The sequence below is a fragment of the Mchenga conophoros genome, linkage group LG23 (genome assembly GCF_057382185.1).
Source record: "Mchenga conophoros isolate Kocher_MC1m ecotype Shallow Benthic linkage group LG23, M_conophoros_male_GT1.1, whole genome shotgun sequence".
NCBI classification, from domain to species: Eukaryota; Metazoa; Chordata; class Actinopteri; order Cichliformes; family Cichlidae; genus Mchenga; species Mchenga conophoros.
The window spans coordinates 4992849-5012936 of NC_140547.1; the positions used below are offsets into that span (position 1 = coordinate 4992849).

Consider the following 20088-nt stretch of genomic DNA (forward strand, 5'->3'; position numbering starts at 1 on the left):
CTGTGGATCCCTCCTTGCCATTCTCTATGTTTTACTTTCCTTTTTTCCTTCCATTGTCACTTTACATTTGCTTTTTCCTCACTATCGTTTTGCCAGTCTCTTTGCTTCTTTCTATCTAATCAACTCTGTCTTTATATCTAGCTGTCTCCAGACTGTCTGTTTCTTTACTTTATCTCATTTTTTTCTACACCTGACAAGTACTGCTGTGCTGTGCACAAATTACACTGCAGCAGTCAAACTTGAATGCCAATATTGTCAGTTTTTCCTTCTTTTTATTCTGCAATGTTATATTCAAATGATACAACAAGCCTTCATCCCCTTAAGCCACACACGGTGCACACACACGTGGTGTATCTCTTTGCCATGTGACCACGTCTGTCAGCCAATCACCAGCTCCAAGCTTGCCAGCGGCAGGAAGTTTGGAGGCTGTGACAAGAAGTGAGGTAGTAAATTGAACATTACCTCTACCACTAGCTCTGAGGGGGGAAAAGTTTCAACTTTCAAATGAAAAATGAAGTATGTAAGATTCAGGGAAGTATTGCGACAGATTACGCTGCACATGTTTAGGTGTGGACAAATGATAGAATATGACATATAATTGTGGATGGAAACTGATAAGAATTTAGCATTTCAGACTGCATTATCAATATCACCTATCAATTCAGTTCCTTATCGATTCTCATTGGTCTCTCATTCGCTCGGCTTTGAGAGTCACCGCCATCACTAAGCAGCATATCAAAGACATTACATCTGTGTAAACTAACTGCATGCTGTATGGTCAAATGTTTCTGAATGCTGGAGGTATTTTCCCTCTTTGTTGTGATCAGTGTAATGTGTAATGTATTACACATATTACACAGAATACTTTTTTTAAAAGTAATGCAGTACTTTACTCAATTACTCCCAGGGGAAAGTAATTTGTTATACTATTACACTGTAAACCTGCAGTCTACAGCCCCACACACCACCACAAATCCCTATCCTAATAAGAGTACATATATGATCTTAATCTTAGTATTTAGGTAGGAACAAAAAGCCGCCAGCGCCAAGCAAAGGTGAAATCCGTCCCACAAAGACTTTAAAGGGATCGCCACAGCAATTCTACTTTAGAAACATGAACAAGTAGAATCGAGGCTGCAGCTTCATCACTGCCTTTGTTACCTGTTAAAGTTTAGGGTCTGGCTGCTGGGCCGGTCAGCATTCACTCAACTATTAGGAACCCTCCCTCGTGCTTTACTCTCGCGCTGCTCCGTGTGGCAAATCGAGCGCACCTCTCTGCATTTCGAACACGTGTCACAACAATTAAGAGGACCCGAGGGAAGCTCGGAAAGCTAAGCAGAAGTTATTTGGAGAGGAGAGTGACTGTCGTTGGTTGAAAAGAGAGGTAAAAAAAACTTCAGTGGTGTGGAAACATTATGGGTTCGCGGAGTCAGACATAGATCAAGTAGACATAGTGTGTAAACTTTGCTACAGTGTCGTAGCTGCACCACAGAGCAACACTGCAAAGTTCACTAAACATAGATGTTTACATTTTTCATTTATTTTTTATATTGCAAACATTTGCACTGTTATCAGTATTTGCACACTATTTTATATTATTTTTTGACAATCTTTAAAGTCATTATCCAATACATTGTTATTGTTAAATAAATATTGCCAAATAATCGAGATCTCAATTTCAGTGAAAATAATCTTGATTATCACTTTTGCCATAATCGAGCAGCCCTAGATATATGTAATATTAAAGTAAGAAGAGAAGTTGATAGTGATGCAAACATTGCTGTAAGTTTATAGTTGTTTGAGTATACACCTAAAAAAAAAATCTACATTAACCCTTTCATGCATGATTTATGACAACCTCAATCAGGATTTTTTTCCTCATATATTTATTCATCTTTAGGCATAAAAAAAGATTTTTGAACTTTTTTTTAAAAACGTGTACTATTTAAAGAGTTTTTTACAGGTGGACAACACACGTTTTGACAGTATGGAGTGGCACATCAGTGTCCAATATGTGCAAGTATACCATCAACTCTGACACAAATACAAGAAAACAGCCTTTGAATAGCTGTCCACTATAATGACCACTATGTGTGAAAGGGATGAGTTAGATAGCACTGTCTATTCTAAATTAATTAATAAGTGAAGACGTGGGTACATACAGAGACAGCCAGCAAACACACTAAAAGGCCAAAGCACGCTAACCTGTGTCTCTCGGACATTCTCCACAGTGAAGTTAAACCACACTCTGAATCGGGGGTTGCAGGTGTCAGGCCGGATGAAGAGATCAAATTCAAACTCACTGATGTAGTCAACACGACCCAGGTTCCCTGAGGGGAAGAAAAAAACAACTTAGATTGGCATGTTGTAGAACTGATCAGTGATTCGCTTCTTCAGTATTGCTAAATCCTCTCAGTCGATATACACAAAACTTTACAGAAAGACAGGCAGGCAATCCCAAGACAAGATAATGCTGTAGAACAGCTCCTTTTAAATCTAAGACGTGCTTTTAAAGACACGTGTTCACATTAAATGTCATGCAGACACACAGGCCAACCTGTTTTATTAACAGCCACCCAAATATGCATATTATGTGACCAAGTCAAGGTTTCCTATTCCTCAGTGAATTTATGGCAGCACAATAGCAACACTGACCATCATATATTGACGTTCTATTTTTTCTGCTACTGTACAATAGCAGAGTGAGTGAAATCTTTTCTCAGTGTAGAGCTGCTTGAAACATGCATAGCATCTGGATCAAAGAAGTGATCAATTGTGGAAGGAAGGAGTGTCGTAGGCTCTTCTTGTGCTGAGAAAACAGCTGGCTCTGTATCATAAACACCTTGGCAACAATTTTTACAAAACTGATGCACTGAAATTGACAATCACAAGTAGGGCTGGGCCATATCATACCATTCACGGTAATACCGGTATAATGTTGGGCAACGATAAGAAAATGAAATATCGCGATAGAATATGGGTAAAATGTGCATGTGCAGTGCCTTTGTTTTCATATATATGGCCTAAAAAGCATGGCGGCGACGGAGAATGAGAAGGGGGAATTGTTGAATGAAACAGATGAACCAGAACTGGTTTGTAAAAATGCTGCAACTTCAATGGTGTGGAACTGGTTTAGCTTTTGTCTGTCAGATACACAACAAAGCACTATTTTTGGTAGGGCATGCTAGCGGGCCGTCGTTATTACCGTGTTTTTTGGAAAATACGGCACACTTAAAATCAATCCTTTTTTCTGAAAATCGACAGTGCCCCTTATAATCCCGTGTGCCTTATGTATGAATTCTGGTTGTGTTTACTGACCTCGAAACGATTTTATGTGGTACACGGCGCTCAGCAATCTGTCAAATGTGTTAGTACGACTTTGCTAAGCTATGAACCCGCACCGCTTGATGGATTGTCGGAGCATTACGGCTATCGTTGGCAGGAGCCTCGCGGAGTGAAACGTACTGTGCTTCAACATAATATTACCGTATTGTGTGTGTATAACCTCTTTTTAAGTTTTGTGGATATTAAACATGGTTATGCTGAGGATATGTTGGCCAGTTTCCACTGGAAATGCCTTTCGGTTAAACTGTCAGCAAGGAATTTGCATTTGCACTGTTAAGTTTTTATATAACTAATGCACATAAAAAACAGCTGCTTGTTTACGTGAAAATACGTTGATGGGTTTTTTTGCACTAACAAAGTTGTAGAGTTGTAAAGTATTTTGTCTAGTGTCAATTATATTGTCCGTTATCGCAAATTTTCAAATGTATATCGTGATAAATATCTTTGGTCATATCACCCTGCTCTAATCACAAGGTAGTCTATGGTCTTAACAAAACCCTCTCAGCATCAGAGACTCAACAGCAGCTATACTATGACGTAACTATGAGTTAATGTTAGAGTACAGATGAATTATGAAATCAACTGCTTGTTCATCTGGTTAAGTTTAATTCTGAATGTTTCTTATGAAAGTTCTCTCTCTCTCCTGCTGAATAAAAGTAAATATCACTGGAATCCACTCTGCCTGACAAAGCAGCAGGTCGGACTACGCTCCGTATTTTTCTGCAACCAAACCAACTTAATGCTCAAGTAGAATTACTCTCAGACATTTACTGCCATAGGTATGAGAAACAGAAAGACCACAGGGTGTTCAAGCAATCCATATTTGACACACAATATACTATTCACAGCAAAATTAATAAGAATAAAATACATCCATATGATCAGTGAAATATAATTAATCCACTGGGAAATATGTTCCATATTCCAATTCTCACAGCTGTCTTTAAGCTGGGTGGGTAGTAGCTGATTATAAGACAGGCTTTCTAAATATAGGGCTCATGTTTCTATTCTAATTCATATCTGCACACATTAATTGGAAACCCTTATGCACAAATTATTGGCTGCCAGTGTAAAAGCTAAAAAAAGAGCTAAAAGTCTGTTAGTCTTCTCAATAATAATAATGACTATATAACAGTTTATTCTTAACTCAATAAATGTGACCAATCATCTCTGTGATTTTAAGTATTAGAATGTAGTGCAGCATACGAGCAACAGCTGATCAAGTTTGTTGGGAACGTGTCCCGACCACTAGGCTCCACCTCCCTCGCAGCTTTATTTCAGGGCGTTGGGGTACTGCTGACCACCTGGTGGCAGGTAGTACCAAAGCAGCAGCACGCACACACTGACACAGCAGATTATAGACAGATGGGCTAACTACCACACTGTCAAAGCAGATCCCTCTCCTTCTGCCATCGGACAGCTAATCCACCAGTCAGCTTGTGACACACACACACATGCATACAGAGACCACACACCCACTTTGCTCTGCTCCACTGAAACTATACACAGACGTGCCATCATTAAGTTATATAGGACTGCAGAAAATCACCAGGTGCACTGACAAATAAACATTAATGCTTCCTCTGAAACTTTGTTTCGTGATGGGGGAAAAAAAGTGACTTTTTGGGATACAATTCATTTGATTCTGTTCTCCATTTATGGTGCGTCTCATTACACTAGGTCTTTGTTTTAGGCCTTTATGTTCAGCCTCATTGGCTCTCATGACCTATAGTCAACGAGGCAAGTATTTTTAAGTTATGTCTGATGACACAAGATGTGCGGCAAAAAGAATCAGTGAAGAAAGGGAAGTGAAAGTGAATGCAGCATTCCTGTAATAGCAAAATTGAGCACAAGCAAAACATTCGCTCATGTCACAGCTATAAATGTAAAGTTTTATTTCAATTCATACAGCACATAATGGAAATGCACAAGCAGTAAGAAGCAAACTGCCTGGTGTTATTGTGAAACAATAAGCTGATGACTGATTCGTATTTACATTTAAAGCCTGGCATCCAATAACAGCTTCCACTAATGGTGAGTGGCATCTCATTCCAACACACCAGTGCAGGAACGAAAATCTGTCTTTGTAGACCACTAGTCTGATTAGGGAGTGTCTGGGAAAAGCTATGACACAGTATATAAGTCTTGTACTTCATCTGCTTATTCAACTGAAATGTGCTGAGTCGAATTCATAGAGTATAAATCCCAAGAAAGTAAGGCAAGAGAGACAATAATAAATGTAGACGTGCAGTCTGCGGAAAGGAGAGAGAGGCAAAGAGTGTCGATTCATGACCTTTATCGTGTCCAACTTACAGGTGCTAAAAGAAGGATTGCAAAGAAAGTCAGAAGGTGTGTATTTAGCTGTGCATGTATAAAGAGAACTACATGCACCAGCTCTGTTCAGCCAGTTTAGGAGGAAAGATTATAGAAATACTGTCACAACAAAAAGGTGGAACAATTAAAAGAAAGACAAACAAGTGTTTCTGAGATGACCTTTTCTTGTGATCCCCAAATTATTGTCAACATATTCTTTGAGGGAAAATATTTTCCATTAGTCTTTTGTACATTTTTTTTTCAAAAAAACCCAATTTCCAGAGTAGACTTTTTTAAAGTATTTAACCAAAGGGGGAAAAAGTTTACTGTACATCCTGGCACATTTATCACGTGTTCATGACAACAGTGACCTGTAGCAATATGGAATGAAATATTCCAGAAAAAACCCCTAAATTCATCACATGAAAAGCACAGCTGTTTGGGGGGTAGGCAAGCATGCACTAGGTTTCTCACACTAAGCTATTACAAGCTGAGGGTTAAACCAGAGCTGGCTGCAGGTAGAAATCAGTAACATAGACACATTAGATAGACAGCAACGCAGCGCCATCTCCAAACAAATGTGACATTAAATCGATCGTCTGTCATACCAACATCACAGCTATTCATAGAGGCAATGCTGCCAAATACAGCCTATTAGAACAAGTTAATAATGGCCTCCAAAGGTCATCCCTTCTATCAGACTCTTAATAATGTTATTCAATATTGAAAACCCAACCATTCTCTGAGGGCATTTTAATTATTTATTTGGGGTCATTACTCTTTTAAGATTTTAGACTTAGTAAGTGCTTTTAAACCATTATATGAGGGATCAATAGGTTGATTTTTTTCCCTCTCTGTTGTGATTAGATCATTACTTACTACCAACATTACTTAACCGAACAGTTAATTGGAAATAAACTAAAAATGATGCCGAGATTTTTCCTTTAAAGCGTTTAAAATTTAAATAGGTGGCTTAATGGCCGTGACCACAATTTCATTTGCTTTCTCAGGATTCAGAGGCTCCACTATAATTCCTTATTATGGACAAATTTTTACAAAACACTGCACTGAAAATGAAGTGGATTATAGTAGGTGGATTGTAGTCTGGCTCAAAATAAACATTGTCTTAGATAAAGAAAGAACATGACTATATATATATAAATATATATGTTCTTTCTTTATCTAAGACATTGTTTATTACAAACCAGGCTATAATATATCTATATATCTATATATAGATTTGTAGCACACCATTTGCACAGGTTTCCCAGGATTTTTCCCCGTGTATTCGTTTGCTAACAATAAGTATTAACATTTCTAGTTGATGAAAGCCATCAAAACCCAAACACACTATGCAATAGCTAAACTTCTGCACAGGAAACAGATACTAAACTAAACGTGGTCCACTGCTGTTTATGAATACAGTATCATAGTTAGCAACAGTAGCCCTGGGCGGCTGGGTTATTGAGCCTAATGCTCGAAGGCCTGACGTGAGAGATGGCTGCAGCATGAAGTTTAGAATTACATGTTCAGCTCGCAGAGCAGTAGGGATATGACACGCCATTGATCCCCGTTTTAATTTTATGGTGGCTACCTCCAGATTCAAACGCTTTGGTAGGCTGGTAGTCTGACCCTTTTAATCAATCCTATATCATTTTGTGTTTAACCAGCATTAACGGCTAGCTGATTTTTCTGAAATGCCCACGGAAAGCATTAAAGATAAACCAGATAAATCTAAAATAGGTTATGCGGATCACGTATGATGTTCTAAAGAGATTCCAAGTACACCAGATTTGTCAAAAATTATTTTAGCTTCTTTATGAAGCAGACAGATTGTTTAAGTGTAAGAGAAGCTAATGAACTCCAGACTGCGAGAAGATGAGAAGGGTGAAAAAAATGAAACAATTTCTAGTCCTTGAGATCTCTTGCATAATTCCTCTTGAGTATCATCTCTTTCTATATTCTTTTTCATTGGTGTCTTGGCAGGTTATGTTGAATATCAATCTTCGTCCTTGAGGGAAAACTAGCGCAGCGTTTAGACATTAACAAATTGGTTTTCAATGAACAGCTTAGCCCTGCTGGTGCAGCCCAACAAAACACAATTGCTGGTTCTCAACAAGATTTTACACATGACAGTTTCTCCTTGAGGAAAACCCTGAACAAAACCCTCAGTCTTTCTCTATACTTGTATGTTTTCCCCCCGATTCTCTTCGCCTTCTGTGTCTCTCAATGTCTCACACAAACAGGAAAAATAAATAAGAAAAACAGAAAAATCTGACATATTTTTCAGCAAGGGTGTAAATGACCAGACACTATATGTTGCAAACAAAAGTATCAGTGAAATGGGTATGAAACCTGCATCATTACACAGGGCCATAGGCAAGTAAACAGGGTGCAAGCATGACTTGGCCAAGTGGACAGTCAGTCATTCACACATGGGCTCACAGAGTGTGTGTGTGTGTGTGTGTGTGTGTGTGTGTGTGTGTGTGTGTGTGTGTGTGTGTGTGTGTGTGTGTGTGTGTGAGACAGAGAGAGAGACAGAAAAAGAGGGAGCTGGGGAGGGAGCAGAAGAACCTGGCTAATGTAATCCCATTACAGAGGTACAAGAGGGAGCAGTCACAGTGCTCAGCCCACACAATGGGCCGGCCTGCAGCCTGTAGCTATCCACTGGATGGATGGTTTCTGCCATGCAGATGGATCATCATACAGCAGCAGCAGGCCTGCCCGCCTCAGGCCTGAGGTGGAACTCACTCACACAGCCAGCCATTAGAATAGTAATAAGCAGTTGTTTCAAAATGAAATAGACTGTGTAGTTACAGTGTATCCTCCTTAGCAGATGTAAGGACTGCCATGTCCTATATGTTAGTTTAGCTACGTGAATTACACACACACACATACACACACACATATATATATATATATATATACATATACACACATATATATATACATATATATATATACATATACACACATATATCTATATAAACATATACATATATATATATATAAAAACATACATATATATATATATATATATATATATATATATATATATATATATATATATATATATATATATATATATATATATATATATATATATATATATGACAGCAATATCAGGAAGAAGGACCACGAGAAGCTGGAGAAATACCAAGGGCTCAGAGAAGAGCTCGAGAGGATGTGGAGGGTGAAGGTAACGGTGGTCCCCGTGGTAATCGGAGCACTAGGTGCGGTGACTCCCAAGCTAGGCGAGTGGCTCCAGCAGATCCCGGGAACAACATCGGAGATCTCTGTCCAGAAGAGCGCAGTCCTGGGAACAGCTAAGATACTGCGCAGGACCCTCAAGCTCCCAGGCCTCTGGTAGAGGACCCGAGCTTGAAGGATAAACCGCCCGCAGGGGCGTGCTGGGTGTTTATATACACACATATATATACATACACATATATATATATATATATATACATATATTAGAGCTGGGCGATAGAACGATAACGATATGTATCGCGATATAACTTTTACTCGATAGAGAAATTAAGCTATCGCGATAGACCTCGCCGCTCTTGTCCTCTTAAAAAAAAAAAAAAAAAAAAAAAAGGTCAGCCAATCCAAATTAAGTAGCGCAGAGCCGAACCAATCACAGCCGCAGCGTCACGTCGCGTGACTTGTTATGTACAGCACAAGTGCCAAGCCGCACGTGTGTTTGTTTGGGAAGCAGCCAGCGGGTAATGGAGCCAGCGCCTAATGGAGGAAATGAGTGTGCCGACTAGAAAAATCAACCGAGCGTGACCGAAGAGAAAACAGATGATGGTTCCAACGCCGGAGAGATTGTCGAACGGAAGAGCCATAGAAGTTCTGTAGTGTGAAGGTATTTCGGCTATTTCAAGTCTGACAAAAAACAGAGTAGCGTGCACTGTAAATTGTGCCGAAAGCAAGTCTGGAAATACAATAAACTGGTGCATGCGTCACACTGTGCGCCACGTTATTGTTTCGGTGAAATGAATTTCTACAATACTGTTAATTCTACTCTCTGCAGTGTTTAAATGCTTACATATACACACAGTTACTGTCCGTCCACACATACGATTCGGTTCTGCTTCTATGCCCCAGCTTTGTTTACTTTTTCCCACCGAGGCTTCTAGACTTCTGATTGGCCAACATTTCTGCACGGTTAGGAATCTAGCGCCACCTGCTGCTTTGGCATGTTCATAGCAGCGTTTTCTTTCATTTCTCCCTTTATGTGTGGACGGGATTATTTTTTTAAACGGAAACGGAAAATCTCAGTTTTCAAAAATACCCGTGTACGTGTGGACGTAGCCTCAGTCTCTGACTGGAAGCGCTAATTCGTCATTCGGCTTTTGTCAGACTAAAGTAACTGTTAAAACTGTTTGAAAAGCTCAGCTATACAACAAGGAGAGATTGAGAATTTCCTTTTAGTTCTCAGTTTATTGGATATTGACAAAAGTTAGTCAGTTTTGTCTGTTCTTCTGTAAAACAAACTAAGATTTATTTTTAGAATTAATATTTTGTTTCTAAGTGGAATTGACAATTTAGTCTGTTTCGTTTGTTCTATTTTGAAACTTAGACGCTTTAGCGGCTGCCTTTTGTGTAGTTTGCAATATTTGCCTTTATCTATCTGAAAAAGTCTCATGTTCCTTAAGTACATCTACCCTGTTGAACTTATCTCAAGATGGCGCCAGTGTGTACGGCAAGCCGTCTCTGGGTCCGTCTTCCTGAGTGTTGTTTTCTCTTTGTTTTATTACTTTCTATATGCTTTCCGGATGTTACTGCCCTGATTGCCTATGATCGACAAACTCTTTTAAATCTTCGACCCTTGAGTTACCAAAAGCCGGACCTATATTGGAACTTAGGGAATTTTTCCCAGTCTCGACCACATTCTTCCGCCTGCACGGATTACCTGCCTCTTTTTACACCGCACAAGAAACGATATAGGAAACGGGGTAAGCGGAGTGGTTTTCGCGTTCGTATTAAAGCTTACCTAAAAGCACATGGAGTGATTGGTTACCGCTCCATTATTGACAACCTGCGGCCCTCCCAGCATACCTTCAGATTGTGTCGTCATCGACGGATTCGCTATGCTGGCGAGCAAGCCCACTCGGTTCTACCAGCTGAGTGTCCACCTGTATGGAGCTGGAAGCGGGTCTCTGGAAGAGGTGTGGATTACAGTAATCTTCGTCGGCTGGGACGTGCTCCTAGTAGCGTCAACGGGGCTACGCTCCGTATGGCCCTGCTAAACACTAGGTCTCTGGTGAACAAGTCCTTCGTTGTAAACGACTTTTTTCTTGCATCACGGCTGGATGTCCTGTTTCTAACAGAGACCTGGATTCGCCCTGGTGAGTCCTCTTCCTTTTCGGAACTTCTTCCACTGGACTGTGCTTTCTTTAACTCTCCTAGGACTGCGGGCAGGGGTGGAGGGCTAGCCTCGGTTTTTAGAAGTAAATTCCGAGTGCGGCAACTGCCTCCCGCCTCGCATTCCAGCTTCGAAGTACAACTACTGGAGTTGTCCGGTTCCCCCCGGACCCTCCGTGCAGTGGTGTATCGACCTCCGAAGCGCAACAAGGATTTTATCCGTGAATTTGCTGATCTTCTAGGAATTATTTTCTTAAGTTATGATCGTGTACTTATTTGTGGTGATTTTAATATTCATATATGCTGTGAGGAGGACCTATTGGCTAAGGACTTTCTTGCCCTTATTGACTCTTTTAATATCACTCAGTGGGTGAGGAAATCAACCCACATTAAAGGGCATATGCTGGACTTGGTATTGTCGTATGGACTGGACATTTGCATCACAGACATCAATGATGCTGGGATTTCGGATCATTTCCCAGTTATGTTTGATGTTCAGTCATGCAATATGGAACTGAACTCTGAGGGTCCACTGAGCCTATCACGTTCGATTAATTCTGAGGCTGTTGCTCTTTTTTCTGCGGCCTTTGCCAATTCTTTTTGTTATGAAGACATCAGTAATGCACCTCTCTCGGTTGATGGCGTAGTCAACTCTTTCATCTCTATATGTACTTCTATTTTGGATACTGTGGCTCCAGTAAAGATTCGACGCCGTAGAACCTCACGCCAACCTTGGCTAAATGAATCCATCCTCGCTCTTAGACGTGAATGTCGTCGAGCTGAGAGAAGATGGAAAAAAGATCAACTTCAGGTGTCCCTTGACATCCTGCATATGAGCCGGTCTAAATTTCAGAAGGCTGCCAAAATGGCAAAAACCTCTTTTTTATCAAACATTATAGCGAATAACAGCCATAATCCTCGAGTCCTGTTTAAAATCTTTAATTCAGTGGTTAATCCCTGTTCGGATGTTTCAATGGGTGCCTCCCCGGCCCTCTGCGAAAAATTTCTAAATTATTTTATAGATAAAATCTCATTGCTAAGGGCCACACATTCTCTGGTAGTAAATCAAGCCCCAGCTTCTGAATGTTCAACGGTTTTCCAACAATTCGAACCTGTGTCATTTTTGACTTTAAAGGAAATAATCAATAATCTGAGAAGCTCAAATTCTTTGCAAGACATTATTCCCTCTCGTATCATTAAGGATGCACTGTATACAATCGGGTCTTGTATTTTATTTCTAATGAACTTCTCACTATCATCTGGCCATGTTCCGACTGTCTTTAAACCTGCAGTCGTGCAACCTGTTATCAAGAAAAGTACCCTTGATCGTAACATCCTAGCTAATTACAGGCCGATTTCTAAACTTCCTTTTATGTCAAAAGTCTTAGAGAAAATAGTGCTTCGGCAACTACAGACTTATTTAGAGAGAAACGGTATAAGTGATAAATTCCAGTCTGGATTTAGACCGCGTCACAGCACTGAAACTGCCCTACTAAAAGTCTTTAATGACCTTCTCTTAATTGCTGACTCTGGGCGCTCTGCGGTCTTAGTACTATTGGATTTGACCTCAGCCTTTGATACGGTTGATCATGATATCCTTTTGGCACGATTGGAACAAGTAGTAGGCCTCAAAGGAAATGTTTTATCTTGGTTTAAATCATGTTTTTCTGAGAGGTCGTTCTCCGTCACGATGGGAAAATATTCCTCTTCTTCTGCCCGTTTTCGCTGTGGTGTGCCCCAGGGCTCGGTACTGGGTCCTGTGTTGTTTTCTCTGTATATGTTGCCCTTGAGCTCCATTTTTGAAAAACACAATGTCTCTTTTCACTGTTATGCTGATGATATTCAAATCTACCTTCACCTGACTGGGGATGCTCTATCCTCACCACATCCTCTGTTTGACTGTCTGAGTGATGTCAAAGACTGGTTATCACGTAACTTTCTTACTTTAAATGGAAAGAAGACAGAAATTATTGTTTTTGACCGAAATATGCCTCTGGGACAATTGACTGGCACATTTGGGCCTGTTGCTAACTACCTTACTGATACTGCCAGGAATCTTGGAGTTTTCATGGACAGTTCCTTCAAACTTGACAAACAGGTCTCTACTGTGGTGAAAACTAGCTTTCATCAACTACACCTAATTTCTAAGGCTAAACCCTACATACCACACAAAGATATGGAGAAACTCATCCATGCTTTCATTACGTCAAGACTGGACTATTGTAACTCACTCTACTTGGGTCTACAATCTTCTCTTCTGCAGCGTTTGCAGCTGGTCCAGAATGCCGCAGCACGTCTCTTGACCGGCACTAGAAAGTTTGACTCTATCACCCCTGTTCTGAAAAATTTACACTGGCTTCCTATCAAATATCGAATTGATTTTAAAATTTTATTGTTTACTTATAAAATTTTAAACAATATGGCACCTGACTATTTAGCTGATCTCCTCTGTCTGTACAGCCCTCAGAGAGCACTAAGATCATCGGACCAACTGCTCTTAGTGCAACCTAGGTCTCGGCTGAAGACCAGAGGAGACCGTGCCTTTTCCGTTGCTGCACCCAGGCTATGGAATACTCTCCCTCTTCATATTCGCGCGTCAGATTCCATTCAGTCTTTTAAATCACGTTTAAAAACGTATTTGTTTGATCTGGCATTTAAGGCGAATTAGGGTAATTTACATCTGGCTCTGTATTTAGATTATGTAATCATCTTATATTTGATATATTTGTAATTTATATTTTATTGTGATTTTATCTGTATTGTGATTTTACTGGAAAGCACTTTGGTGTACTTCGGTCTTAAAAATGTGCTATATAAAAAATTTTTGATTTGATTTGATTTATTATGGGAAATAAATATTTAAATAAAAACAAGCTGCTGATTATTTCACATTTTACTTGTGAGCAACGGCACATTTAAATCTTACAAATATAGTTATTTGGCTTATATCGTGATAGATATCGTTATCGCCTGAAATGAAAAAAACATATCGTGATATGAAAAAATCTCATATCGCCCAGCTCTAACATATATATATATATACATATACATATATATAGATATAGATATATACATATATCAGAAACAAAGACTGTCTTATAATAGAACAACTTCAGATAATTCATTCAGTTTCTTTTGCCAGGCACAGACAAGGCAGCAACTGTGTTTAAAAATCAGACTATAGATTACAACAGGTCTGAACTGCTGAGGGAGACCAGCCAGGCACCTATTTAAACTTATTTTTTACTGAGTTCCATTTCATTATTGGAAAACACATCAGCTTTTCCCCCCAGCTGCTCTGTGGTGTGAGGAAGATTCCTGGACACAGAAGAGGGGGACCGATAAAGATAGAATTGATTCCAGCCAGCAGCGGCGACAGCCACAGTGTAAGGGGCTCAGTTAAGACCTGCAGCAAAACGTCTGGTTTTGCTCTGTCTCTCTCTCTTCTTCCAGTCTAAAGGCAAATCGTCACTGAGGCAATATCAATCTCCTGCTTCATGACTTCTCAAAGCATGCCTTCTCCCCTGCTGCCTTATCACTTCATCTTCAGGCAAGATTAAAGAGGTCACCTCCAAGTTTCCACAATCTAACTAACTAACACGTATAATAAACTGCAGCCTATCGTATAACCTTAAAAGGATGCTTTCTGTTTTGTTTTGTTGGGATTTTTTTAAGTTAAAGGACAAGTTCAAGCTTTTGCGGTATAAACATTGACATAACTAACGCATCTTTAAACATATTTGTCCATATAGTAAATATGAGGCTACAGCAAGCAGCCAGTTATCTTATCATTGTCTAAATGCAGAGAGAAAAGACACAGTCCGGACTTGTCAAAAGCCAACATTAAAACTTCAAACTTCACAATAACAAAGTATAAAAACTACACATTATAAAGCATATGTAAGCTAGTAGTGTGTAGCGAATTCATCATTTTTAAAGTATTACTTCTAAATTAATACATACATATACAAATGCTTTTCTCTTCATTAATAAGCTCACATATAACTTGTTTAATGACAGCATTTTTACACTTCATAAATTAAGGAATTACCATTTCTAAATTAGGAATCATAACAACTACAATTGCCAGTCTTAGTAGCCGGGGATCAGTCCGCCAGGGCCTCCGCTCCTGGCCGCCGCCCGGCACACAATGCACCCGACCCCTACAGCACCTCCTGCGGGTGGTGGGCCTGCGGGATGATGGGCCCATGTTCCCTTTTTGGGCTGTGCCCAGCCGGGCCCCGTGGACTAAGGCCCGTCCACCAGATGCTCGCCCTCGGGCACCCTCCCCGGGCCTAGCTCCAGGGCGGGACCCTATCCCGGGCAGGGTAAACTGTTCCCTTGATGTTTTCCTCATAAGGGTCTAGGAACAATGCGGTTTTCGTCCTGGTCGCGGAACACTGGACCAGCTCTTTATCCTCTCAAGGATACTTGGGAGTTTGCCCAACCAGTCTACATGTGTTTTGTGGACTTGGAGAAGGCATTCGACCGTGTCCCTCGGGGTGCCCTGTGGGAGGTGCTATGGGAGTATGGGGTGTCTGGGCCATTGCTACGGGTCATTCGATCCCTATACAACCGTTGCAATAGCTTGGTTCGCATTGCCGGCAATAAGTCGGACTCATTCCTGCCGGATGATGGGCTCCGCCAGGGCTGCCCTTTGTCACCGATTCTGGTCATAATTTTTATGGACAGTGCAATTTGAGTCCTAAGCATCCCAGAAACAATACAGAAATTCATAAAGTCAAACATAACTTTTCAAAACACCAGTATAGGCTCATAAGGCCCTGATGGTAAAAAACTACTTTTCCGCAAAATGACATCACTTCCGGTTTCGGACAGGTCATGGCGGACATGCGATAGTTCGCGCTGATGGACGGAGAAAGTGTTACGAACAGCCGATCAGCAAAAGCTGATTCTAGAATATTATGTTTTTGTTGCTGCAAGTGCTTTTTATGCAATTTTTGCAAAGCCATATGTGGAAGGAAACTGTGACCTAGGGCAAGCTGATGGCATAAGATGTAAGTACAAATCCTCCGGTTTCATATGCAAAAAGAATTATTGCGCTAGCTTACTTGGTTGCAGTGCTACCGGGATTTAAAAATAGTTACGCAAAACGGAGCGTGCCCGCTCCGACCGGCTTTAAAGGGTTAATATGCTGTTGTTAGTATTACCTTATCTAAAGTGTGGTCCAGGAAGTCATACTTCCTGTCCCCCTTTGTAGCCAGCTGTTTGACCTTCCCTAGTAAGAGAATACACACAAGTGACAAATTGGTGTTTGCTTTAAATAACTATAGCTCGAGAAAATACTTGTACAGTTTGAAATAGGAGACCCAGAAATCACTGCTACAGAACTGTGACTTATTTATCTTAGTGCAGCCTACTAGCCTTGCAGCTATACTGTCTGCTGGTGCCCATAGCATTACAGTCCTGTCCTGTACTTAATGCAGCTTATTTCTTTTGCAATAAACAGAAAATTTTAAATATGAATCATAGCTGTTTTTTTTCTCTTTTGATGCTGCATTCAGTTACATTTGTCCCATCTTGGTATTAAACCACATACACATGATAATACTACAACTAATGAAAATGTGAATTTAAAATTATAACCCTAGCTGCAAGAATCAAAGTGCGTGGGATGTATGATGATATAATTGCATTCAGCTCATGATTAAAAGCTAAATACACATGTCAAGTTCATGGCAACTCATGAAAGTCATTTTCAAACTCATTTTGTTGCTTTTTTATTTTCTTCTTAAAGGTAAAAAGAGCAAATTCTTTTATTTACAAATCTGTCATAGTAGCATTTTGAGAGATATTCATTATGGCAATAGAGGATTGGTATTTCTTGATTAAATGCCAGAACAGCTCAGTGTTATACAGACTGGGTTTTTGAAGTTCCATGGAAATGCCCATTGATTTCAGATTCTCCTTGACTAAGGTAGAGTAGAACCAGATCACGTCCTCCTTACCCCAAGGAGTTGCTTTGAGTTTGCATTGTGCCCAAGGAGGAGACCATCCTTCTTCATTTGCGTCATCTGAGTTCACCTGTGTGCTAAGACAATGAATAACTTCACTTCCTCTTTTAATGTGACTTATCTACATAAAGTTAGCTCTGTGAAATAGTCACTATGGTTTGTAAACTCATTCATATTGTCTTTTTTCAGACACTCAGTAATAATTGGACATGGGCGATCGTGGCTCAAGAGTTGGCAGTTTGGCAACCTTGCAATCGGAAGGTTGCCGGTTCAAGTCCCGGCTCGGACAGTCTCGGTCGTTGTGTCCTTGGGCAAGACACTTCACCCGTTGCCTACTGGTGGTGGTCAGAGGGCCCGGTGGTGCCAGTGTCCGGCAGCCTCGCCTCTGTCAGTGCGCCCCAGGGCAGCTGTGGCTACAATGTAGCTTGCCATCACCAGTGTGTGAATGTGTGTGTGAATGGGTGGATGACTGAATGTGTAAAGCACTTTGGGGTCCTTAGGGACTAGTAAAGCGCTATACAAATACAGGCCAATTGACTGACCTTTCATTGTCAAGTAAGGCCCTAGTATTCCATGACAAATTAGGCCAATATAATGTTTTTGTTTGTATCTGGAGTTGACTTCAAGTGTGGAACTTGCATTTGGTTGCTTTTCACTGGAAGTCTCAATAATGTGGCCCAAACAGATGTTGGTACAAATGAAGGAGGCCAGCATTGAAAAACTAAAAGCCATCTGAAATTCACTCACCAGCTCAGCAAAAGGCCTGAAAGACCACTAAAGACAACTGAACCAGATGATTGCAGAATTCTTTGTTTCTTTCTTTGTTTATTCATTTGTTAAGAAAAACCCTTTAGAACATCTAGACAGATCAAGAGCAATCTTTAAGAGGTCGACATACAATGACCAAAGCCAACAAACAAGAATCAATCAATCAATCACATTTTCAGCAAGGTGCAAACTACTGTACAGGATACACTGAAGAACAGGAAGGCCAAACTTTAGCAGAAAATATCTAAAACAGCCTGTAGAGGTTTGGAGAAAATAATTGAACAGACGAAAACGAGTTTAACTTGTACCAGAACAGCAAGGAGGAGAAAAGCACGGAGAAGGAAAAGAACAGCTCACCAAAGCATGCCACCTTATCTGACCAACCTGAAGGAGGTAACGTTATGGCATGTATGGCTGCCAGTGGAACAGGGTTACTAGTATTTATTGATGATGTGCAAATAGATAATGAGCAAAAGGACACTGAGAATATTCTTCAATGGCTGAGTCAGTAAACTGATCTCAATCCAACAGAGCAGCTTTTCAGTTACTGAAGACACAACTGAATGCAGAGAGAACCACAGACAAGCAGCAATTAAATGTGGCGGCAGCACAAGCCTCGCAGAGCATCTTAAGAGAGGAAAGGCAGCGTTTGATGATGTCCATGAGTTTTCCAAGTCTTAATATTATGTTAGTTGGTTAGTTTGTCCAATTAACTTTAAACTTCTGAAAATAAGGAACTATGTAAAAAATGACTATTCTAAACAACTAAATAGTTACAAAGCAATAGTTTTTAAAACTGAAAGTTTGCACTTCAATCGCATCTTCACAAATATTTATGACGCTAATTTTATTAATGCTGAAAGTATCCCGTGGTTCAGCTGTTCAGCAAGTGTCTTTCTCTCTTCAAACCCTACTACTAACTTAAAAACTGGACTTACATATCTTCCATTCTATAACCCCCCAGTGGATGCTATTTGCATCTTGCAATAAATAGTTATATTTCACTATCTGTTGTGTCCACTTTGAGTCTTCAGGTACTGCTTGCCTACAATTACAGGCTTAAGTGTGTTTTATTTAATACAATAATGAACTGAATACATGGATTATTGTCATTTAACTTTAAATTATAAAAGATTTGATGAGCTTGATGTCTTCTACAGCAACACACACAAACGCACAACCACACAGGCAGGGTTTTTGTAAACATTATTGGAAATTATTTTGAATATAATCAGAAGATACAACAACACCAGGATAAGAGCAGACAATAAGAAAGGACAATAAGCGAAAAAAAAAATTCATATTGTTATGGGTCCATCTATGCTCCAGTGAGCTCCTCGTTTCAATATAGATGAAGAAAGCTGGGCCTGAGGACAGCAGTGAGATATGCAGGCAGCCCACACATATCTGATGATGTACAGGCCTGCCTGCACATTCTAAAGAGAACACATTTTCGAGCTAGCCTTTTATAATTGTATTTTTTCCCTTCCAAAAGGGCCTAGAGCTAGACTCATATGCTCCATCTGAAGCGGTTGGTGTAGTAATGGGTCATAGTGATGCATTCATACTGAGACTGGCTTAATTGTATTATCAATCTCATCCAGACAGTGCTTCAGCCCCACAGCTCTGGACATGCTACTGTCAAACTCTCTGCATTAGTATTGGGAAGTGAACCATGAAGAAGCAAAATCTTAACTTTCATCTGTTTCTCAGGCTAAAAGAGTAAGTTAGCTAGTTGAATGATGTTTTTATCAGAATATGGCCACTGCCCTTCTTGGGTTCCCTTACTGTCACGTTCCCTCTGTCTAACCGTCACTATGTCACTTTTGCCTTCTCTGTATTTATCTTTCCCATATGGTGTGTAGTGAGTAAACGCAAGTCCGTTCCAATTTCATGCTATCTTTTAACAAGTTAATTATGTTGAGCCCTACAAAGACTGAAGGCAGACAGAGGGGGTGGCAGCAATGGCAAAGGGATAACTGCCCAGGTCATCTCTTTGTTGTTCTATCATGTTTTGTGTCTCAAAGCACTCTCCCTCTCCTCTTTTCTCTCTTCTTTCTTTTCTTATTGTAGCCTCCTCCTTCTTTTCCTCTTCGTTAGTAATAGCTCTAGTGGTGGAGGAGGGTTTTGAGATAAAAAGCACTGGGAACTGAGGAGTCCTTTGCAAGCCTAAGGCAAGGAGAAGGTCAATAGGCCTGCTAAGAAGGGCTGTTATCATCTTGGTAACATGTTATCGGAGAGCCTGCAGTAGTGTTTATTTACAGTTATTGCTCCCTCTGGGTACACACTTCAACGCCTGGGGCTGATTGCTCTG

The 20088-nt window shown here is 40.3% G+C and overlaps 1 protein-coding gene across 1 annotated transcript in view; it reads right to left on the minus strand.

The window, feature by feature from the left end:
* The window catches only part of agbl4 (AGBL carboxypeptidase 4), a 351287-nt gene that overhangs the window by 313026 nt on the left and 18173 nt on the right, over positions 1–20088 (minus strand). The window contains exon 3 of the mRNA XM_085264070.1: positions 2206–2330. Coding sequence (XP_085120196.1) covers positions 2206–2330 — 125 coding nt within the window. The remainder of the gene's footprint in view (positions 1–2205; positions 2331–20088) is intronic.